The sequence below is a fragment of the Eschrichtius robustus genome, chromosome 13, assembly GCF_028021215.1.
Source record: "Eschrichtius robustus isolate mEscRob2 chromosome 13, mEscRob2.pri, whole genome shotgun sequence".
In the NCBI taxonomy this organism is placed as follows: domain Eukaryota; kingdom Metazoa; phylum Chordata; class Mammalia; order Artiodactyla; family Eschrichtiidae; genus Eschrichtius; species Eschrichtius robustus.
Genome location: NC_090836.1, coordinates 102465156 through 102489799, shown reverse-complemented (window position 1 = coordinate 102489799; position 24644 = coordinate 102465156). Strand labels below are relative to the sequence as shown.

Here is a 24644-nt window from a genome sequence, read left to right as displayed (position 1 = left end):
CAGAAGGTTAATTTTAGTACTTTGTATCCCATACCCTTTGTGTGTGGGCTGGGGGTGGGATCCATCACTGTGGACTGCCCCTTCTCTCTGTAGCGTTTAAGGGATCCGTATCTTCTAGCAAAATTTAGATGTTCGTATTAGTGGCATCTTCACATACTAGGTCTGTCTTAAGACTCTTTTCTATTTGCACCTATCCTATGTATTAAAAACCTCTAAATTTCCAGCTTCCCTTTGAGATTTACGTTCCTGGCACCCCGTTGCTGAATTGAGTATGAGCAGTGATGTAATATGAGCAACTGTGAAGGAGCTTCCACTCCCTCTTGTGATCAGGGTGCCCAACACTTATCGTAGGTAACTTTCCTAGCAAAATGCATGCCTTAACGTATTTGCAGCCCACCTCCTCTTCCATTCTATCAACATCCCAAGACTTTTTAAAGACCTGAATCATAGTGGCTGCCATTGCCTCTAATGCGGCAGTTCCTTCTATGAATTCAGCCTCTTAGCCCAAAGCCGTTTCCCTCCTCTCTCATCATTCACCTCAACTAGTGACTCATTCCTCAACTGAAGCTGCCATTCCTGCTTCCAAAACTTGTGTCCTTAGTATCTTGGGTGCAGTCAGGACCAATACACATGGAGAAGACACCCTCTGGGCTTGCAGAGAGATCCAGGGAGTTGGCAAGTATCTTGTTAAAACTGTGGTTTGAGTCTAAGTTCTTTATCATTCTCCAAATTCTGAGTAGTTTGTTCACCAAGACCCATTTCTATCCAGCCTTTCTTGTTCTTATTCTCATTCCTTGGAATTAAGCCTCCTGAAGGAGCTGTTGAGCTCCCCTCTAACCAAATGAGTTGATTATGGATTATGAATACATATATAATCGCCATATTTTTCCCATCCTGAGGCTTTGCTGGCAATATAGGTAGTTGGAAGTTTAAATACCAGCCCTTCTTCACCCTCATAAAATATCTAAGTGGTAGTTTTATCTTGTTGTAAATGTTGATTGCATATTCACATGATAGTATCTTAAGTTAGAGCTTTATTCTTAAAAAAACGTTCTTCCAAGTTTTCAGTTACAGAGTTAATGAGATTTATATTTTTTTACTAACCTCTTATTTTACAATCTGAGCTATTTCCATTTCTGCAGTTGTAGTGGATTTACTGAATTAACAGAAAGGGAAGTAAGTGCCTTGTCACCTAAAATGGGCAGATTCAGAGACATGCAGAATCACTGTCCTCAAGACCCCGAGAAAGGAGGCCTTTCTTTACTCATGAAATGTGTGCTTTCTGTTTCCTCCCAGGTATCAAGTTATATCAAAGAGCAGACTCAGGAACAGTTTCAGATGATAATCATTTCCCTAAAAGAGGAGTTATATTCCAAAGCTGATGCACTGATAGGCATCTATCCAGAGGTAAAGATAAGTAAATGGGGGAGAGGAATAAGATCACCTTAGAGTGTCCTGACAGCACAATTACAAGTTCCTAGTGAAGTCTATAGATAGTTTGATTTCTGCAGTTTATAAATATAGGCTTAAATGATTTTTTAATCAAATAAGACTTAACAGTTAACTACTCAGATATTTTTCCATGGCAGTACACAGAAATTTAAGATATATTTTAAGTGAAAAAGCAAATCGAAAATTGCAGAACAGTATGATAATTGTTTATAAAATAATAGTACATATTAACTTAGAATAAATTGTCGATACTGTATTTCATATTTCTGTAACGTTTGAATGTTTTAGGCAAAAACAAATGCATTGTGATAGAACAAGGAACCATTTATCTTCCAAAACTAACAAAGGGGAAAAAAACAAAGAAATTGACAAGTTCCAAGTTGTAGAGTAACTTCTAGGATTCAAACACACCTTTCTTGAGCCACTGAAAATACCTGAGCTAATGGAGCAGGGCAACTCATTCAAATCATTCAATTCTTGGACAATTAGGTTTTATTTCCTGCGTCTTCCTTTAAGCTAAGATAAAAATTAATTTCCCTTCCTGTGCCTAATTAATGTCAGGGGATCACTGGAGATACGCTGCCGGAGAGAAATGGAAATTCTCGTTACCAGTGTAGGAGAGGGATAAAATCTTTTCCTACCCAACTCAGGTTCTCTGGCTGGGGCCCTGTAAATTAGACCAGCAATAGATAGATTAACAAGAGAAAAACAGGTTCTTAATATGTGCATCATGTGTGCACACACGGGTACACCCAGTAATGAGTAACTCAGTGGGGTGGCTAGAACTTGGACTTATATACCATCCTAGGCTAAAATAAGGAAAAGCGTCTTGGGGCTTCTGGGCAGGGGAGGCAAGTGATGGGAAGGTGACCAGGAAAAGTACAGTAAACAAGGGCTGTTCAGTCAGATTTGCTCTGCAGATTCAGGTGCCTTCTCCACTGATAAAGAGTTAAGAGTGGAAAGGGTGTCATCTTTTACATAAATGTAAACTTCCTTTACAAAAGGAAAACTTGTGCCTGGTTTTTGGAGCTTTACCTACATCTGCTGGTTTTCAGTAGCCTCTGGCTCAAAACAATCCATATGCAAAAGAGGCATATTTTCGGGTGGCATATTCTGGTACCCTTTACCAGATTAATACAAAAAATAAATAAAGCTGATGTAAATGCAGAGAAGTAATACCTTTTTAGCTGGCTATAAGGAGGTTCCTTTTTAAATGCAAATCTAGACTCACTAATGGCTCTTATTTTACATTTAATAGCACTTATTCCCTAAGTAAAGGAACTGACTTTTAACTGTCTTCTCTCCATTTCAGCATGATGACTGCATGTTCAGCCGAGTTTTGACCCTAGATCTGTCTCAGTATCCAGATACTGAAGACAGAGAAAGCAGCAGGAGACAGCAGGAGGCCCGTTAGGACGCAGAATGCCCCTGGGCTGTTAAGAGCAGAGTCACGCAGCGGTCAGGCCAGTCATTGTTCTCACTCTGCCGTTCAGTCCCACGCCACTCCTGAGTAACAGACTTCCGGAGCAAAAGCTAGACAGCCTGTGTGCCATTTATGGAAAAGCTTAATTTGCTACCAAAGATGCTGTAGCTCACTTCCATTAAGGAGTGCTCAGGCCCCACTCCAGTAGGTAGTATTTCTTGTGAGAGTTAGCTCTGAATGAGCTTAAAAAAGAAACCACCATAGTTTTAACTTCCATTTTGAAAGCCAGTCAGAAAGTTTTCAAATCCTGCATCATCTTTACTCTGATCTCGCCTTGTATGTTTAAGTAATCTTTAAGGGAAACTCTTAGTTCCTAAATATGCTAGTTATAAGGTGTTAAACCTGTGTTTTACGGAAAATTATTTCAGAGGAACTGAAGTCAGTATTGAAAATGCCAATAAAAAAGTCTAATTTCAAGTGTCTACCATCTACAGTTTCAGAAACAAAACTTTAAGGTGAAATTAAATTATGTCTGCTTCAATGCAATTTAAATTTTTCTGAATATAATTTCTGTTAAGGAAACATTGAAGAACACAGGTTTTCCCAAGTAACAACTGACTTCTCCACTTAAACAGTCGTCCTTATTATCTGTGGGCATCACGCATGCCAAAATCCAAGCACGCTCAAGGGCCTTATTTAAATTGGTACAATATTTGCATATAACCTATGCACATCCTGTCATGTACTTTAAATCATCTCTACATTATTTATAATGCCTAATACAATGTAAATGATACGTAAATAGTTGCCTGTATGCGGCAAATTCAAGTATTGCTTTTTGGCATCTTTTTTTTTTCCCCGACTATTTTTTTTTTCTTGGCTGCACCATGCGGCTTGCAGGATCTTATTCCCCCAACCAGGGATCGAACCCGTGCCCCCTGCAGTGGAAGCACGGAGTCCTAACCACTGGACCACCAGGGAATTCCCTTTCCTATTTTCAATCCAAGGTTGGTTGAATCCACAGATGTAGAACCCATGGATACAGAAGGCCCACTGCTGTACATTGTTAGCGGTAGGAAAGAAAGGTGCAGAGTTTTCAGTAGTACTTCATTTCCATTTAAAAATGGAATTAAAATATTCTAAGGTGCTGGTGGTCTTGTATTTAAGGCTGCTTTGGGCCCAAGTGCTAATTAATTAATCAAGGAGTGGCCTCCTGAAGTAATGGCATCTCTTTTGAACAACATTCATTATCTCAGGTAAAACTTGCTTTCCTGTGCTCCATCAGCTAGTCTCTAAGAACTTGAGATAGCAGAAGCCACTAGTCCTTTGTTCCTTGTTTTAGTGCTGGTAATACCAACTAAATCACCGCCGCCTTCTGCCTTGAAAGGCATCAACTTTACATTGAAATGTCCCTTCGGTGACACAGGAGCTCAGTGTAGACCCTTTTCTCTGCCTGGGCTGTTCTCTCTGTCTTGTAACTTGGACTCGTGGATTGCCGGTGATCCCTGAGTAGGATCACCGTTCTGTTATAACGCAGTACCCCCATATTCCTGAGAACCCCAGCGCCATGCAAAAGTACACAGTGAAAACCACCGGGTGATGGGAAACATGGGGTCCAAAAAAAAAAAAAAAGACAGGAACTTAATAAATAGCTGGTTTTATACACACTAAATAGTTAAGAGATTCACAAATACCATAGCATATATGGCACTTCATCTCAAAAACACTCAGATGTTGGCTTGTGAAATGGGCAACCCATCGGGTGAAGCTTGCTGCTGAGGTCGAGTGGGGGAAGGAGGCTTGTGTGAGGGAGCTGGCCGGGGGCTGAGGGCTGGGCGGTGTATCCCCCGCAGCTCCACGCAGCCGGCTGCAGTCTCCCGCTTTCACCTAGAGCAGGTCCAGCAAACTTCTTTAAGGGCCAGAGAGTAATACATATTTCAGGCTTCGATGAGGGAGCAAGGAGACTATTGTATAGGTGTCTGTATAACTATTATTTAAAATATAACCATTTAAAAATGTAAAAGCTATTCTAAGCTTGAGGCAGCAAACAAATCCATCCTTAGTCACTCCCTGACCCAGTGTTTCTCAGAGACAAAATTATAAATAAGTGAACGAGTTATGCTCAGATTGTTTCTTTCTAACATATCAATCTTGTTGGAATAAATTTGCATTTTAAAATAAGAATCACAGCAGAACCGACTAGATATATTCATTCATTACAACAAGAAGGCCTCCGATTCTTCAGCATGGCACTCAGAGCTCGTCTTGAACTGGCTCTACTTTTCCAGTTTTATATCCTGTTTCACATCATTTTCCATGCTTGTAATATTGCTACACCCTATGTATGACCAACTTTCAAATTCACATATCTTGCCCGGATTGCACTTTATAAATGTGTCTCTTTTTAAAAAGCCAACTTAGTTTGCTTTTCAAAAAGTTTAATAAACACATTCAAGTAATCAGTTTCACAACTGAGTGGCAACTCAAGGTAAAAATTCTCATTAAGTACATGATACCACACCTTGTCATAACTGAAGAAAAGTTGAGCAAACGGAATTGAAGATAAAATTTTATTTCTGACCAGAACAACATAAAAGATTTGTTTTCCATGCTTCAAAAAGAAAAAAACAAAAAAGGTCTTAAGCAACTCTCTGGCTTTTCTCTCATTCCCTACACATCCCAACTTCATGCTTCACTTTCCCTAAACCCGTGGGGAGCTACAAGACAGGCAGCCTTGACACAGAAACCAAGCAGGGACAGCGCCAGGGCCACAGAGCAACTCCCTGGGCACGAGCACGCAGCCCAGCATGCCATCTGCCCTGCGCGAACCCTGACAACGTCTAAAGTGTTAACAGGCCCTTGACAAGTTTTGCCTACTTCACTCTGTGCAAATCCTTTAATATGGGCTGTGGGGAGAGGATTTTAAGAGACAAGAACAGAAAGGTTGGACCTTAACCCATAGAATAAAGGCTTGGAAAGCTTGGAATTGAACTAAAAGTTTAGAACTTGGTCTTGTGCTCCACTTGTAATTTCTCAGTTATCCATCGCATGACACACTTGGACACTGACCTGTGCTTCTGAAAAGGCCCTCTGGCTCCTGAAGACTTCACTTCTTAGTAACAGTTAGACCTGCCGTTCTTTAGAGACCAAGTACTAACTGAAATTACACAACTCCAAAGAAGCCTACAGGTCAAGTCATTCTTAAAACATACCGCTCTCACTGGCGGACTCAGTGCCTCCAGTTTCCATTCCTTCTTTACTATTTAACAATGTAACAAACACACTTCTAATTTTTTTTTCTATACTAATGGATGTTTCCACAAAAATTATAAGATTTAAGTGTCTAGTGTCTTATTTTCTCTTTGGCAACTACTGTTGCTTGGACAGTCTTTACTTTCCCCCTTTTATTAGAGAAAAAAAAAACCACCTGACAGGGTGTATCAAATGGGAGTCGGGAATACCAGGTACGTCCCTGCCCATTGATTTGGTCCCTGAGGTAGTTGTGTATCTGTCCTCACAAAGGATACCTGCCGTGTGTATGCGTCACCTCCCAAGCAGTTCAACACAACGCGGAACTCCCTCACCCAGCCTCTGAGGGCCACACACCCACATGGCTCTTTTGGGGTATTTGACGGTTCAGGAGCAAGAGGTCCTGTGTGGAGTTCTCTAACATTCCTCATCGTTTGGGATGGCACTGTGGTTACAGAAGGCTGGTTTTCAAGTTGCAGGTTTTATTGGTTTTAAAGATTTCAAGACCCTCCAGCATCATCTGTTTAAACAAAAAGAAAGGAATACCAAAACATTAAAGTTGATCTTAAAAAAGTATCTGCAATGGGATTTTTATTTCAAAAATTGATTATGGTTTTTCTTATGTGCTAAAGACTTTGAAAATACCTCCATAATGGAAATAGTGGCCACTGTCTAAAAATGGCTTTCTGAGTTATAAATACCACCACGGGACAAAGTAAATGATAACATTAGATTTGTAAAGCTCCATGGAAATCTCGACCCATGAATGTGCGTGCTTTTCCCCTTCTCAGTGGACTGGAAGAGGGGGCGGCTGTCAACAGTGAGGGGCAATTTCAGCACACAGGGCGGGAGCCTGCTGACTTGCAGAGAAGAGTGAAGGCTCAGGGTGTGTGCACAGCGGGACTGCCTGCAGGTGGGAGCCTGCCGTGCTGCTCTGAGCCCTCCCGCCTGCAGGTATGGCCAGCAGCACTGAGAAGGTGAACCTTGGTCTCACCCACATGCACAGCAGGACAAAGCTTTCTGTAAGAAAGACCAGAGGGCGCTCTCTACACAGACAGACCTGCTTGGAGAGGAGGCTGCCGGTGTGGGTGCTGGCATCCAGGGGATCCCCGAGGAGCCCACAGACTGGCTTGCCCACTGCTCTGGAGCAAAGTCCACCAGGCAGTCCGCTCTGCTGCCCTATACACACACCACCAATTCAGAGGGCGGCCTGGGACAGGAAAGCTGTGCATATGCAGCAGCGGCGGCGGCAAATCCACACAGCCGACTGCGGAACAGTCACCCGGGCCCGCCTTCTAAAATGCCGGCAGGCAACTGAGGAGCCCCAGACATGGGGGAAACACGCAGCAGGAAGGAGACTAGAGGAAGAGAATCTCTTGTCCCGGAGGGAACAACTCAAAGAACACTAGTTTTTGGGCTTCCCTGGTGGCGCAGTGGTTAAGAATCCGCCTGCCAATGCAGGGGACATGGGTTCGAGCCCTGGTCCCGGAAGATCCCACGTGCCGCGGAGCGGCCAGGCCCATGAGCCACAATTACTGAGCCTGCGCGTCTGGAGCCTGTGCTCCGCAACAAGAGAGGCCGCGATAGTGAGAGGCCCGCGCGCTGCGATGAAGAGTGGCCCCCACTTGCCGCAACTGGAGAGAGCCCTCGCACAGAAACGAAGACCCAACACAGCCATAAATTAAATAAATACATACATACATACATACACTAGTTTTATTTTTTTAGTTTAGTTACAGATGTCCCTAACTACTGGATTCACAATCCAAATATTTGCTAAAAGACTTCAAAGAATTTTATCCAAAATACTATCAAAATGGAATTCTTCCTCTAAAGATACGTGCACTGAAGTTGTACAGAATGTAAGGGGGGTGGGCGCAGTGTCAGCCGCAGCTGGAACTCAGCCGGCCCCTCAAAAGGCTCACCGACACACACTCACCGCCACCACCGCCAGCCAGCAGGAGCCAGCACCTCACCTGTCTCCTCCTCCCACCGGGCCCAACTCACTCTGCAGGCAGCCACTGAGAAACCTGCCGTGTTTGCTTATTTAACGTTTATTATGAATTTTTGTATCCATAACAAACTATTTCAACAGTACACGTTCCTTGTGGTGTAGAAGGAAAATGCAGTATCACAGTACTGCTCAAACATATGCACTGAGGACCTAATTTAAATGTTATTAGGTAAGTAACTGGTAGTATGTTAAACGCTTCATAGCTCTCCGAAATTCTTGGTAGATTACTATATTGGTGTTTAAGAGTGTTTTACTGAGGTTTTCTTATCTAATAAAAAATAAACTCTGTTATCGAAAAATCCTCTATTCTAATGTTTTCAGGAATAGAGTAGTCAGATAACCAGGGAAGTCTCTGGTATCTCTAGAGATTTGAAAAGATACCATAGTCCTAAAACAACAGATGCTATGAGAAAAACTAAATCAGAAAACAAGAGCTCTCAGAAATGAACAATAACACCCAAAATAAAAATTTAACGCCCAAAATTAAAAAGAAAAGGATGGAACATATTTTGAGAATCCTCCAGAAAGTTTTTGAAGAAAATTAAGACATTAGAGAAAACACAGTAGAAATGAGTCCAGGAGGTCCCAACTAATGTGACTGAGGGAAGAGGGAACAGAGGAGACAGATTATTCCAGAACTGGAGGGAAGAAAAAACTGAGCAAGGTATATAAAAACCTTGCTCACCTATACACATCCTCAGGAAGTTTCTAAACATCAAGGAAGAAGAAGATCCTAAAAGCATCCAGAAAAGAAAGAACAGGTCACCTACAAATCACAGAGATCTGGGTTGCAGCAGACCCTCTTCAACAGGAAACCTGGCCGCTTAAGACAGTGGAGTTCCAAGGGGGAGTCATGAATGAAGAATCCCATGCTCCAACCAATAGTGACGAGCCAGTCCTCGGGGGCCGGGGGCCGGGGGAGCTACCGGAGGAGGTTCTGGCAGAAGTGGGTGCGGCGGGCAGAAGGCAGACCTGGCGGTAATCCAGGACAGCAAGGCAGGGGGCTCCAGGGTGACACGGCTGCAGCAGTCCAGGACGAGCAGGTGGTCAGGGGATGACTCGGAAAATGAGGGGCAATATGACTGAGAGAATACGTACATTTAAAAACAACGTGAAATGTGATTTTTTTGGACAACAAGGAGAAAAGAATCTAGAAACTCCCCCCAAAAAGAAAAGCAACACAAACACCACCAATACACAACAACCAAAAATGGGAGCATGATTAATGGAATGTTAAGGAAAGAAACACACTGGACCTTGATACTAAGAACACATCCTGCAGCTGGCACAGCAGTCATGGCACCGGACCCATGAACACAACACACAGCTGGCTAACCAGGAAAAATACTTCCTGTGTTTTTAAGCAACTATTGTTTTCCAACTTTTAGAACCGACCTATAGACAAACTGGAGGGCTTCTTTCCCCTCAGTCCGTGACCATGACGATCAACACTGACGATATAAAAGCTGGTGGGCTTCGGAAAGTGAGACGAGAAAGGGGAGGCGAGAAGGGTAGGGGCCGTTACAGCTGCATCTTCATACTGAGAAGTCAGAAAACGTAAGTGCACTATTTAAAGAATGAGAAAGTACAGACTATGGAAACCTGCAAAAAGGAGAGGGAGGGAATGGTAAGAGTGAGCTAGATCCCCTTTCCTAGGGGTGACAGAGATTGTCTATTTAAATAAACAGTTCAACTAAATATTTGAATAGTTTAAATAAATCTCATTCAGTGATAGAGGTAACAAAAAACACATGATTTAAAGTGGTTTTCTCTGGAAACTAAGGTGACATAAATCAGGATAGTGGTCACCCTCAGGTGGTGAAGGAGTGACTAAAAAGTGATGGGGCTTGGGGCGGGCGGGGGCAGGCTCCTGACACCGTTTCGTTTCTTGAACTGGAGGTAACCAGTGAGTTTTCGCAATTGTGTATTCACTTTGTGAAAACTCACTGGGCTGCTTCCAATTTGTGTACTTGGCGAGTTTTTCTTCAATAACATGCTAACTTAAATAAACAGAAATTGTTAAAGTAGGAACCTCTGGGCAGTTGGAATGATCTATGTATCATTGCTTCGACCAAGAGGCTGGGGCATTAAAGCAAACCACTATGACTGAAAACACCTCCAAATAAGGCCAATCTGCAAAAAAGAAAAGACATTACAGGGCTTCCCTGGTGGCGCAGTGGTTAAGAATCCACCTGCCGATGCAGGGGACACAGGTTCGAGCCCTGGTCCGGGAAGATACCACATGCCGCAGAGCAGCTAAGCCCGTGCACCGCAACTACTGAGCCTGCACTCTAGAGCCCGCGAGCCACAACTACTGAGCCCACGTGCCGCAACTACTGAAGCCCGTGCGCCTAGAGCCCGTGCTCTGCGACAAGAGAAGCCAACACAATGAGAAGCCCGCGCTCGCTGCAACTAGAGAAAGCCTGTGCACAGCAACGAAGACCCAACGCAGCCAAAAATAAATAAATAAATAAATAAATAAAATTTTTTAAAAAAAGAAAAGATAAGACATTATACCAGTATCTGATTGTCTGAGTTTCTTTGAAACTTCAATTTCATTTTCTTCTAACTTCCTCTTTGCACAGTCCTGGCATGCATTACCTGAAAGATGAAAACTTTTATTAAAAAACTTATCTAAGAATGGCTATCATCAAAAAGAACATAAACAACAAATGTTGGCAAGGATGTGGAGAAAAGGGAACCCTTGTACACTGTTGGTGGGAATGTAAACTGGTGCAGCCACTGTGGAAAACAGTATGGAGGTTTCTCAAAAAACTAAAAACAGAATTACCATATGATCCAGCAATCCCACTCCTGCGTATATATCGGGAAAAAACAAAAACTCTAATTGGAAAAGATACATGCACCCCAGTGTTCATAGCAGCATGATTTCAATTGCCAAGATATGGAAGTTAAGTGCAAGTGTCCATCAACCGATGAATGGATAAGGAAGACGTGGAATACATCTTGGAATACAATGGAATACTACTCAGCCATAAAAAAGAACAAAATTTTGCCATTTGCAGCAACATGGATGGACTTGAAGGGCATTATGCTAAGTGAAGTAAGTCAGACAAAGACTGCATGGTATCACTTACATGCGGAATCTAAAAAATATAACAAACTAGTAATGTAACAAAAAAGCAGACTCACAGATATAGAGAACAAACCAGTGGTTACCAGTGGGGAGAGGGAAGGGGGGAGGGGCAACATAGGAGTAGAAGACTAAGAGGTAAAAACTATGAGGTGTAAGATAAGCTACAAGGGTATATTGTACAACACAGGGAAAACAGCCAGTATTTTATAATAACTATAAATGGAGTATGACCTTTAAAAATTGTGAATTACTATATCGTACACCTGTAACACATAACACTGTGCAGCAACTATACTTCAATTTAAAAAATTGTTTCAATTTAAAAAACACTTATCTGATTTTACTGAAGCACTGACCAACTAATCCCTACCATATGCTACAGATGTCTATCAAGTTAATGCTTTTTTCAAGAGAAATGGATGACTCTGGGAGTCAGAGAACGCAGCTAAAATAAATGTGTCCTTTCCCACGGAGATAAGGGAGAAACGGAAAGCTGAGCACGCCTGTTTCACGATTCCTTAGCTGAAGCCCGTGCAGCACTACCAAGTTTCTATCTGTGGCTCTGCTGAGAGGGGCAGGGAAACCGGGGCTGCAAGGTCCCCGGCTCCACTGACCAGAGCCCCTTCTAACCCAACTGACTGACCAGCGTGGGGAAACCTGGCACTAAGTTCACCCTAGGGTGGACGCCGGGAGCCTCTGAGCGCAGTCGTACCTGGTAACTCATAAACAGGCAGAGTCGAGCCCTGCAGGATGAGTATGGACATTTCAACCAGGTAGTAGATAGAAAATTTTACACCAATGCTTAGAAGCTTTGCAATTAAAATCTCTGAAGGGGATGGGTCAAATTATACGCTACCATGTGTAAAACAGAGAGCTAGCGGGAACCCTGCGGTACAGCACAGGGAGCTCAGCTCCGTGCTCTGTGATGACCTAGGTCGGGGGGCGGGGGCGAGGGAGGCCCAAGAGGGAGGGGATATAGGCATACATATAGCTGATTCACTTCATTATACAGCAGAAACTAACACAACCCTGTAAAGCAATTATATCTGATTAAAAAAAAAAGTAACTACATCTTAGACCCAATGGTATGATACAAATAGACTCTTGTTCTGATTCCCCCGGACTCTTGGTTCCAGGACAGGAAATTATTCCTGGCACCAGTGGATGGCCCACGTTTGACAGAGCTGCTTCCCAGTTCAAGGGACCGTCACGCAGTGTTGCCATCTATCATCTCTGGCGGGGATGTCTTGACACAACACGGGCTAAGTATTCAACGTGAGAAACACATCTATGATTTTAGAAGTAAGAGCAGGAAAACACTGGAACATGTAGGCAAAAAACAGGCTGGCAAAACCAAGATCTGCTTTACCGAACAACGTGGTGCTGTCCACTCGATCGGCATCTGGGGAAGAAAGGAGAACAGTCAGCAGAACCGACTCCACAGCGCTTCCTCGTCAGGCCGGCGGTGGAGACGGAGGCGAGGCCGGCTGTGACGCAGCGGGGGAGGCCCGGGCCAGCCTGAAGCCTGCTCTGCGCGCCGAGGCAGCGGCGCCGGCTCCCGCCCCTCCTCTCCACCCCCAGGGCCGACGTGAGGACTGAACCCCGACGTGTGAAGCCCCCGACAGCCCGGGCGCGGGGAGCTGCCACCACGACTGCCGTTGCTGCTGACCCAACACCCTCTCCCAACAGGAGAAGCACCTCAAGAACTCGCGTACAGATGTCCCTGAGGACACGGTCACACATTACAAGTCCAAACGGCCTTCAGCCCCCAGCAGCCTGTCAAATGCACTCAGCGGCCAGGGTCTGGAAAAGGGGGCCTGGGTGGGGACCGGAGGGCCCCGCCATCGGCGGCACGCGCGGGAGCCCCGGCTGAGGTCCTGCGGGCCGGCACGCAGGCCCGTGCAGGGACACCCTGAAGGCATGTTCCACTGCTGTCGGTCCAGGACCCCAGCCCCAGCTTCAAAATACCTGGGCACTAACTCTCTGAGCCTGTCTCATCAGCTCTAAAATCATCTACTTAGTAGCAGTGGATACTGTGACGAAAAGTGAAATAAGGTCAAGGATGTAAAATTCATAGCAGTGTGTAACACAGCGCAAGGGTCGGCTCCCTGCTCTTTCCCTTAGTAAAAAAACTTGACTGCCACCCTAATGACACTTTTATTAATGTAAATGCAACTTAAGTCAGTCCACCTTGCTAATTATTAGCAATTCGGAAAAGGACTAGTGGGAAGAAGCTAGACTGCTGGATTATCTGTGCATTTGGTTCCCGTGATCTTCGCATTATCTCTAGGCTTCAAGTTCATGGCCGGTCACATGCAGGCAGCTTTGTGGTTAACCCAATTCCACTGTGTGGGTGACCACGTCTGAGTTTCCTATTACCGTGACATGACAGCCAATACAGACCTCTTGAAGTTTGCCGTCATCCACGTTTTATGACACCAAACTCAAAGCCATGAACTGCCCTTATGGCAAGATGACCAGTTTAAGAAGTGCTCACTTCTCTTGGTCATTCCTGGCAGATGATCAATTCCCCAAAGAAGGGCCAAGGACAATTACTTAAAAGGTGTGTTGCACTCAGCAGAACAGGGAAAAGATGTTATTTAAAAAAGAAATAAAAGTCTTCATGAAATCATTTTGTGCTGCTGTGTTTTAACTTTTAAAATGTAGTGACAGGATAAAGGTATGAGGTATCTGCATTTTTCAGGTTGTCAGTATCCCAGCTGATGAAGCTGGCTGCGCAGTTTTCTTTCTCGGTTAAGGTAATCTGAAGCATGGCATGTCATCTGTGACGAACAGACGCGTACAACTATATGCACAGCTTTAACTATAACGTTCTATTTATACGCTATTACTATCATACCAATAACCCTAGTCTTCTATTTTTAAAGTACCCAGAGACATTTAAAAAAATAATAACTAGAAGACTGGTGAATCTAATGGTATGTAAAATTACCTTTCAATTTTATTTTATGGTATGTAATTTATATCTACAAAAAAGGGAAAAAAAAAAAAAAACGGAAGAATCCTATCAGATTTGTATATTGAAAAGTGAAAAAAAAATCCCATACCTGGACTTCGCTGTTTGCAGATCTGAGTGGCAAGGTCTTGCACGTAGCCCGGAAAATAGTCAAAACAGTCCCCATAGGACACGACTTTGATCCCATGCAGAAGCATGTCTGCCTGATGCTTAAAGAAATGGTCTTCGTTCTCCTTGAGCACAACCATGTAGTGCTCCAAATCCACCTTGTTCGGCACCGAATAAAGGAAGAGGGCCTGGAATATCTGATCACGAAGGGTCTCTCCGCAGCCCACAAACAGAAAAGATTTGGTGCAGTACAAGTTCTGAAGAACTTCCTGTGAAAGAACCAACGAGGAGATCGACATGCTCATCTGAAAGTGAGTGGGATCTTATGATGTAAAGCTAGATATTTGCGATTTTAAATCGTTGCTCCCTAACCAGCCTTTCCCAAGAGCCACAGAGGAGCAAAGTTAGAAAAGCAGAAAGGAAGGGGGCCCCTTCCTCTCCAAGCCAGGGTAAACAGCCCAGGCCCCAAATCCACATCCCCAAATCCGTGCAGATGCGCTACTGCCCACCCCTTCCCACCCACCATCTCGTCAGTGTAGTCACTCAATTCAAATCTTCTAGAATTATGTACAATTTTAAATGATTAAAACATAAAATAAGGGCATGAAATTTTCTTTCAGCTCCAAGCTGTGCACATGTAACACCCTGGAATTAACCTCTGTCTCAGTGAATCACAGATGGGAACTCCACGGAGAGGGGCCTGGCCTCAGAAGAACAGGGTTTTGGGGAGTGCGGGCAGGAGAGCTGAGGAGGGGACCAGTGACAATGACCCAAGGGAGAGGGCGTAGAGGGAAACGAAGATCGTTAGTGGGGTCACTCAGGCACGCAGCAGAGAATCACCAGTTCAGACACCCAAACACCTCAGAGGGAGGTTCAGTATCGGCAAGGAACTTCTTCCCACGCAGTACTGGTGCCACTGAGGGGCGTCACCCCTGTGCCCAGGGTGTAGGGGCGAGGGAGGGAGGGCCTGATGCTGAGCTCAACAGCGAATCAGTGAAGGCCCGTGGCTTCTTAAGTGCCATAATAAATGAGTTTATAAAAAGCTAGCAGGCAGTTTCTCCACACTTCATTTTGTCCAGGATATCAAAAAAGCCTCACAGAGAATGAAATTTTAAAACTAGGTTTTGAAAGCTAAAAGAGATTGCTAAATAGAGAAAGGGAAGAAGATGCCTGAATGAACACAGAAGAAAGATGAGTAGAGAGGAGTGGCCAGAGAAGAGCGCTGCAGACCGTGCGGGGGCCTGCGAGTCACGCTGAAGAAACGTAACTGTGACCCTGAGCAAGAGGATCACGAAACGTTCGCTGAGCATCTGTGCCAGGTGCCAGACCCTGTGCCAGACCCTGTGCCGGGCCCTGGAGACAGCGCTGAGAGCAGCGGCGTGACCGAGGGGCAGGAGGCCTGGAGGCCAGGAACCTACTCAGACCGCCGCCACTGCTGGCTAGCGGCCGCCACGCAGCCCCAGGGGTACAACCAGGGCCTAGTCAGGATGGGCATACCATGACTTCTGGGTCTTGAGTAACGTCTTTGTATCCCGATGGGTCCAACACCATCCCGCAGGGGTCTGTGTATAAGCCGTGAATGTGAAGAACTCCGTACTTCATGTGTCCTCTAGCCCACTGAAGGACCTAGCAAAGAGCAAGCCAGACAGGGGAAGAACGCTGGTATGTAAAACAGGTGTAAGAGGAAATATCCACAGTGACTCATGGCCTCTCAGACCTACCTGGGACACAGTAAGAGAGATGCTTCAATTTATAATTGCACCTTTAAACCTAAGAGAAACTCAGGTGTTAAATGCTACTTATTCCTGTCCTGCCATGTCGAAAAGAACTTCTTCAGAGACCGAGACTGTTAGGTAGAAAATACCTTTAACATCTCAGCTTATAGCACACTGTCAAGACTGATGACTTTAGGGAGATGATGAAGGCTTTCACTTCTAAGTCACATGTTTTATTTTAATTACTGCTAGGTATACATTGTTTGTACACCCAGAAAAATACACATATACAGAAAAAATAATTTATCAAATAGCTCTCAATTGGCTTCATTTCAAGATACAGAAGATGCACATCACGTATATTCCTTTTATCTCCACGCCAGGGGCTTTCACGTCAGCGGGCCGGACTGACAACCCCAGACAAATGGACTAACCCCCGCCCCCAGCCCCCCACGAGCAGGTGGAGGAGCCAGCACTTCTGTTCCCTGCCACGTGCAGCTTATCTCCAGGGGCCCTCGGTACAGCAGGGAGCAGCCCCGCAGACGGGGCCACGCTGCTCCGACACGGGAGCAGGTGTCCTGCCACGTGTCACGGGGTGGGGGAGCCCGCTCGCGGCGTCGGCCGGGGCCCCGTCACAATTCCTCAGCCAAGCGCCGGGAGACAGGCCGCCTAAGGGCAGCTCCCACACTTCCCCGGGTCCCGAGTAAGACAGCATCGCAACGGGCCTCGGTGTCCCTGCGTGTGGAGCGGGGCTGGGACCCCCTGCCCGCCAGCAGTGAAGCAGGAACAGGCAGCAGCCGTAGCCGGCAGCGATCGTACAAATCCACAGGCACACACGGCGCACAGGAAATACAACCGATGCAATCAAACTGTGGTCAACCTTAGCAATAAAAGAAATAAAAGCGTAAAATGTGCACCTATCCGATGGGAGAAATGTGTTTTGTTAGGTTTTTTAGTAACGCCTCGTGCTGGCAAGACATGGGAGACGGAGTCCCCCCTCACACAGCTGCAGGAGTGTAAACTGGAAATCTTCCTGGAGAACATGTGGGTGATTTACATCGTTTGTCTTTAAAATGGTCATACCCTTTGACCCTAACAGTTCTCCACGAACTTATCAAAAGTGTAGGAATTTTCACTGTAGCGTTATTTATAGTTGTGAAAATATGCTCACAATGATAACTATAATCTAGTCTCACAATGAAATTACATTTAAAACCATGCTTTTAAAGACAGCTTGATGACAGGAAAATGCTCACAGTATAATATTAAGGGAAAAAAATCAGCCCAAAAACTTGACGTGTATTGCAATCCCAGTTTGTTAATTAATAAATAAATAAGAGAATTAACCAAAATTCACAGCAGTAGGAGTATAGGTGATCTTGCTTTCCTGAACTATAGCCTCTATCACCCACATCTCCTACGATGACAGAGCCCTTGCGGGTGTGCAGGACAGAAGCAAACCGGAAGCCAGAGCAGGTAGACGAGGGGTGCTGAGGGGCTGGCGGCAGCGCCCTGTCCCAGGCCCTCCGTGCCTCGTTCCAGCGGGGAGAGGAGCCTCCGCGAGCAGACAGCACCTTTCCTATGACGGGCCCTCTGCTGGGAGGTGACAGCTCGTGCCACACCACAGCAGCAGTGCAAACATGCCTGCGCCTCTGCCTCTACCCCGCCTCCCACCCCGGCGCCCGGCCCGCACCTTGGTCTTGTCCTTCAGATCCAAAGACTCCATGGGCTTGTTGTGCTGCTGCCCGAAGATCTCCAGCAGGTTGTCGTAGTTGGTGGTCAGCACCATGGTGCCCCTCTCCATCAGGCTGAGGATGGACTGCAGCACCAGCGGGCTCTGGATGTGCTGCTCCAGGTTGTCGAAAACCTCCAGCAGGCAGTCCTGGAAGAAGTTGGGCTTGGTGTCGCCCGTGCGCTACGGAGAGGTGGACCGGAGTTACAAAACCGCCATCCCTCAGTCACCACCGAGCACCTAGGCAGGAGACAGTACTCTAGGCGCCAGGGATGCAGTGGTTTTTTAAAAAAGAGAGAAAACGGCTGACCTTGTAGAGTTTACTGAAACCCTGGGGGAGGGAGGCAGGTAACGTGCCGACACGTCAGCAGTGATCAACGCTGCGGGGAAGCCCAGCGGAGAAGGGGGCTCGCTGCCGCGCGGCAGAGGGTAAACAGGCCAGCGGGCCCCGGGACGGCCTCAGCAGAGCGCGGAGGGAGGGAGGCAGCTCTGGAGACGGGGGTCCGAGCGGGGCAGGAGCCAGCGCGAGGCACCGAGGTGAGAGCACAGGTGGGACTGAGGGCGGGCGAGGGGCCCTGGTCTCCGGAGAGGAGTGAGGGCACGTGTCACAGGTGAGGCCAGACAGCTGACCTGGAACCAGATCACGTGGGGCCCTGAAGACCACAGTGAAGACCGGGGCTCCCTCCCCCTCCACGAGAGCCACAGAGGCACTGGTCTCCTCCTCCTTGCTGCTCTAGGGAACTGGATGAAAGACAGCGTGTCATGCTGCTGAGAGGCCCAGCAGGGTCAGGAGTGGGACTGGGCCCCTGGATGTAGCACCAAAGGTCACTGGTGGCCTTGACCAGAGCGGCTTCGGGGGAGCCCGGCCGCGCTGGGTTCCGAGGGGAGGCGGGCAGCGGGCAAGAGCGAACACAACAGCCCCGGAAGAGCTGTGCTGTGACGGGATCAGAGAAACGGGGTGTGGCGCCAGGAGGCTGCTTCATGCGCTCCCAGCACGCGTGCCCCTCCGCCAGCCTCGCCCCGGGGCCAGCAGCACGGGCGGGAGAGCCTGACCCGTGCGTTCCCACGAAACGCCTCTGCCGGCCCCTGCCCCCCCCCGCCCCGCGCCCCCGTCACCACCGCCATCAGCCTCGGGAGCGTCCACCAGAGTCCCCCACGTCCTCCCAGGTGGTCGCTCATCCCAGGGCTTGGCGCTCCGTCTTCCGACTCTCCTATCCCTGCCCGCTCGGGAGACCCCCGCTGTTCCCGCTGTTCCCGGGGCTGGCCGTCAGTGAGCCCTCATCTTCGCGCGCTTCTGTGAGCCTTCGCCTCATTCTGCCCTGAAGACCGGCTCCCCACGTCCCTGGCACCCGCACACTGCGGACCAGGGAGGACGCGAGGGTGGCACCCGCTCGCTGCCGAGTCTCTGCAGCTGCGCGTCTGTTGCAGCTCACGCTGGGTTCACACCCACGCGGCTGCTCCTTCCTATGTCACAGCCTCTAAACGCCTCCATCACCCTCCTCCAGCGACCTTGTCCCATCTCCGCCATCCACACCCCTAACCTTATCATGACCCGCAGCGGGACCCTTTCCAGGACCCCTGGCCCGCCTCTCCCTCCACCTGCCCAACTCTTAGCACCCCGGCTCCCAGGGGACTTCACCCCGCCAGGACCCATGGCACTGACCCACTGTCTCTCCCTCCCCCGCCAGCCTAACTTCCCCCATTACGCAGCCTAGATTCCATAATGTAACACTACAGTTACTCCTGAAATTCGCTTTCATCTTCCCCGCCCTTCCCTGGCTTTGCTGGAATCCTTGGGCAAAACCCCAACCCTGAGAAAACCAACTCTCCACTTACTCTGTACCTGTTCCCAACCCGCTAAACACGAGGAAAACACAACCGTTCTGACTGCCTCACTTGAACTCTTTTTTTTTTATGGAAGTTCTCAAAAATACACAAAAGTAAAGAGGAGAATAAGATAAAGTGCCAAATATTCATCTCCTTGATTTAACAAGCATCAACCTAGCCGGCCTCTATTCGAACGAATGGCCTCATCCGAGGGGTCCTTCTCTGGTCCGTTGACTCTGCCCCTTCCTCCCCTGACAGGGCTCAGCAACTTCCTTTAGAAAGGGCCCGAGAGCAAACTATTTTAGGCTTTGCGGGTCACACAGTCTCTGCTGCCAGTACTCAACTCTGCCCTGAAGCATGAAAGCAGCAGCCCTAGACATTGTGTAAAGGAACGCAGAACTTTATTTACAAAAACAAGCAGCAGCCAAACCCTGCCCTATGATGCTAGTTCCCCTTATTAATACGACACCCATACCTGGCATCGTCGCCCAGCTAAAACGACTTCCCAGACTCTGGTAAAGCCACGTATGGCCACACGTACAACTCTGGCCAACGCCATGAAAACAAAGTGACTTGCATGTCAGCCCCCGTAAGGGAGGACGCACGGCCCCTCTGTCCCCTTCCCACTAGCTGGCAGGCACACATCACTTACGGCAGGAGTCGGGGCAGCTAACCTTGAGTACGAGGTGCGGGCTGCACGGTGAAGACGGCGGAGCCATAAACGGGGGCCCGGGTTCCCCACACCGTCAAGCCCCTGCGCTCCCCTGGGGCTGCCTACCCAGATGTTTATGTGAGAAATGTAAACACAATCACAGTCAAGCCACGTACTTTTGGCTTTCTTTCTGCAGCAGCCGAAGCTCTGCGTACTAGTTTTCAGGCTTTCTTCTCGGTTAACTAACCCTCAACATCTCCCCACCCCAACTCTCAGATGACGGCTATACTTCTTCAACAAACCTAAGGGGAAGAAAGCTGCCTTGGGCCTCGGCCACAGCGTCTAGCTCCCTGCGTGCGTCCTGTGCGATGGCGACCTGGCTGTGACCTGTGTGAGCTCAGCCCTTTCTGCACCCGCCCCACTGGCTCCAGGGCATCACTCAGTGAGTGTCCCCTGTATCACCAACCGCTCTTCCTCTGCTAGGTCCTTTCCACCTGCAGACAAAGAAGCTCCATCTTCTCCCATCTTACAATGTTTGGGAAGCCCTGGTCGCGTGAAGGGATGCGGCTGGCCTGCTTGGACCAAACGAAGACCTGGCTGCTCCGTCCCTTCGCTAAAAGAGGGTGAGATCACCAGGCTGGTCCCCAGAGCAGCACGGCGACCTCCCTGAGACAAGCCCCCTATCCAGGTTCTGTTTAACATGGACTGTTTTAGGAGCCCACACTGTGCTCGGCACCCCGTCTGTTTAAAGGGACGATATTCTGATGAACTGAAAGATTTCTGGCTTGTCAGCCCAACTCAGTGAGAAACAGACACGATGCGGGCTTGGAGAAATCTAAACGCTAGACTCATTCACCAACCTGGCCCAGAGCCAAGGTGTCCCCAGTGAGACCTGACGCACTTGTGTGAAAAGACTTACAGGGGACATCTTCCGGATCAGGTCATGGGCGACAACCAGCAGGTCCCCGTCCTTGGTCACCTTCCTGCGGAACTCGGCCACATCCCCGGGGTGCAGCACCTCGAGCTGCTCCGCGGCCTCGATGATGGCTTCGATGCAGCTCCTCCACGAGCACAGGGCGGGGATCCCTGGGGCCACGGCGGCACTGACTCCCGTCCCGATGACCAGGAGCAGTTCCTGGGGCTGTTTCCGGATGAGGCTTTTTAAAAACTTTCTACTAAAAACAAGGGAGGCAAAGAATGAAAGCCAACATGGAAGTACTGCAACCACGAAGAAAACAATGCAGTCTGGGAACATCCGTGAGGCGTCCGGTCAAACACAGCCCGTGCTGGACACAAACACACACGCATCGTCCCCCCAGTTATACTAACCGCAAGACGGAGCCTGTGTACTTTTCTTTTTGTGTATTAATCTCACATGTTCTATCCTCATTCCTAAGGGACTTGGGACAGCACTGTCTTATTGATCTCGAGTCCCCCACAGTGTTGAGCACACGTTTAAGTGATATGTATTTGTGAACAAGAAATCTCAGCAATTTAAATTCCTTTAAAACTGCAAAGAGCCTGTAAATACAAACTATGATGATAAAATGATCCCTGATTACAGGGACAGAAAAGAAAATTCCTGGCAAAATGCTGGTCCTCTGCAACCCACTCCCCGGCAAGCACCTCCTTCTCCTGCGTCACTTTACAGAAGTGTAACCCGCCCACTCCCAGTCAGAGGTTTCTTTCCTGTGAAACGTGGCACCCCCAGCCTTAGACCTGACCCTCTGGTCACCTGCTGCTCAGTATGGAGGCCAGGCGACAGTCGCCTCCTTGGGCAGAAAGAGAGCTGCCTCTGCGAACGTTCCTTACTTTGGAGCAAAGGGTAGTTACCTGGCCCCGGAGACGCCCTCCCCAGCCGGTGTTCTCACTTCACTCACCCTCCCAGCTACCAAATAACATATAAGGAGACTTGTGATGGAAGCTATACACCTGTTTGAGGGTGCAGTTGACTTCATTTACCTTGATTTTTGTTCACTTCTGTTTGTTGTCTTTTCCACGGAATCCATCTGTGAATCCTAAAGAGATTCAGAAGCAATCGGTCAGAAGCGACTTCTACTTCCCAGATGAAAGTTCTTTTATTAGTACCCTGGAAGAGAGATGAGGTGGAATTAAAATCAAAGGTCCTGGAGCTTTCTTTAAATTAGAATAACTGAAAAGCATCGTATACAAAAACGTACATCCAAAATGATTCCTAAGCCCCCATTCCTAATTCTGTGACTTGACAGGCCAGGCAAAGTCTCAGACCCAGATTCTGCGAAGCTTGACACTGGAGGGAAGATGAAGGGAAACTAGTGTGAGGGAGCGCAGGTGGTGCAGTGGTTCAGCGCTGGGTGTGTTCACTGCCCCTTCATGACTCTGCTCCAGAACCGCTTCCAGGTGACACGAACACAAACGACTTATCACGGAAGGAAGACAACGCAATGGCACGATAAAGTAAGCCACACACGGGTTTCCAGGACTATCCGAGCTCTCGCGGTGCACTAAGACGGACCACGACATGCCCAGCAAGTCTTCCGAGGAGACGCCAGGCCTCCCCTCGGCCGTACTGAAATCCAGTCCAAAGGAATAATCGAAGTAAAAGGTCAATTCTTAGCTTACATAAAACACGGCTCTCGAATCAGCTAGGTCTCTATTGCCAAACTATCTCCATGTTCTATCATTTTTCCAGAATCATATTTCCCCCCCCCCCAATTCTCTACCTAACATTTACTGCAAAGAAGGAAATATACAGAAAAATAAAGATTAAAAAGCCCATAATCCTACTACCTACAAGCAATGACTGTTAGCATTTGTAGAGTTCCCTCTAGACTTTTTCCTTTAAAATTTTTACATCATTTGAGACCATAGGTCATATCCTACTTTTTTCATGCATTTTAATAAAAGCATTTCTCTTATGTTATTCAAAACTATTCCTAAATATAAACGTGATAGCAACATACATGAAAGTCTATCTTACTGATATGCTATCATTTACTTCACCTACCTCCCCAATGTAGGGCATTACTGTAACACTCTGACAACCATCTCTGTGCACAAAGTTTTCATCTATTTTGAAATTATTTATTTAGGAGAGATTTCTGACAAGCAGAATTGCTCAGTTAAAGAATATGAACTCTGTAAAATATCTCAGCACATTACCGCCAAACTGCTTTCCAGAAAAGTGGTCAGCAGAATATATAAGTGCCTGCTTTGCATAGCCTAACCAGCACTAATTGAAAACCACCTTTTCACATGTATAATCTCTTTTTTTACCCCCTAAATTAGAATTAGGTCACCAAAAACAATTTTCCAGGGGAAGGAAACAAGGCTTAATCAGTCTATGAGCATCTTTAGATTTTAAAGCTAAACAGGATCGTAAGAATATCCCCTGAAAATGTATACAGAACTCTGTGTAGGTGCCTGCGCACATTTCCCTCCCGCTCATGGGAAAGGGTTCAGAGCGCCCTTCAAACTCCCAAAGGTGTCTGTGACCTTTCCCCAAATGTTAAGAGACCAGTCTGTAGGCGAGGAAAGTGCTGTTCCCTGATGCCTGTCACCTGCCCAAGGCTGGTGCTCAGCCCTAACTCCTTCCCGCTGTGGAGTTAACTATCTGAGTCATCAAAGGTCAGACTGTTTCATTTTTGTTTTTTTCTACTAGATATTTTCTAAGGAAAGGAATAAATATTGAGGTTTTCCACTATCTTATATAATCCCCAGTATAAGCAACCTTGGGCCCCAGCCTGGAGATTTCAATGACTGACCTAACTGTTCACCGATCCTCAGTTTTAACGGCTATGAAATAGGAAATCTTGCTAACTGACCGAGTTTTGAAAGCTTGGGAACCTCTCATAGGAAAGATGCTCCGGATTCAACCTCTGGAGGCACAGAGCTCAGGAGGCCGCAGACTTCCTTTCTCAACCTCCCACTGCAGGCCGGAACTCAGAGTTCTTCCTGTTCAATCCTATATGAAAGGTTAATACGAGATGCTTACGGCTGACTAATCCAATTGCCCCCCAATCCTGCTCCCCCAAATAATCTACATCACTTGAAAATAGTTCCTCCTTCCCACCTGGAAAGAAGTCTTTTACCTCATCCTGCTCTACAAAACATTTTAGAATTTTCTTTAAACAGTCACTGGTCAACCAATGACTTAAGAAATCACATGCCCCAAACTGTCACCGCTGTGAAGAACTTTTAAAAGTCTCTCTCTAGTTCTTTCAATTATTGTTCAGCTGCTTTCAATGCTCCATGTATGTATGAAGATAGACACAAATGGAAAACCTCAACATTGAATTTACACATCTGCAAAAAAGTATGAACAAATTAAACTTTTCTGGGCCGGACTTAACTCCAAAATTAAGTGATTTCAAAGTTTTCCAAAAGAACAAGTTATCACTACAAGTACTGAGCACTTAT

General features: G+C 47.0%; 2 protein-coding genes across 12 annotated transcripts in view; one reads left to right on the top strand and one right to left on the bottom strand.

Moving 5' to 3' along the window:
• Positions 1-2866, top strand: part of SMC1B (structural maintenance of chromosomes 1B) — an 85225-nt gene extending 82359 nt beyond the window's left edge. For both annotated transcript variants that reach the window (XM_068560953.1, XM_068560952.1), the window contains 2 exons: positions 1297-1407; positions 2765-2866. In XM_068560953.1, the coding sequence (XP_068417054.1) occupies positions 1297-1407; positions 2765-2866 (213 nt within the window). The remainder of the gene's footprint in view (positions 1-1296; positions 1408-2764) is intronic.
• FAM118A (family with sequence similarity 118 member A) overlaps positions 1-24644 on the bottom strand; it is a 35496-nt gene that overhangs the window by 2419 nt on the left and 8433 nt on the right. For 2 of the 10 annotated variants that reach the window (XM_068560956.1, XM_068560955.1), the window contains exons 2-7: positions 22209-22335; positions 21166-21421; positions 17729-17950; positions 15818-15946; positions 14304-14589; positions 10748-12637 (exon numbers count right to left, since the gene is read on the bottom strand). In XM_068560956.1, the coding sequence (XP_068417057.1) occupies positions 12498-12637; positions 14304-14589; positions 15818-15946; positions 17729-17950; positions 21166-21421; positions 22209-22255 (1080 nt within the window). In that variant the 5' untranslated portion in view covers positions 22256-22335 and the 3' untranslated portion in view covers positions 10748-12497. The other 8 variants (XM_068560959.1, XM_068560962.1, XM_068560963.1 and 5 more) reach the window with 8 other exon arrangements.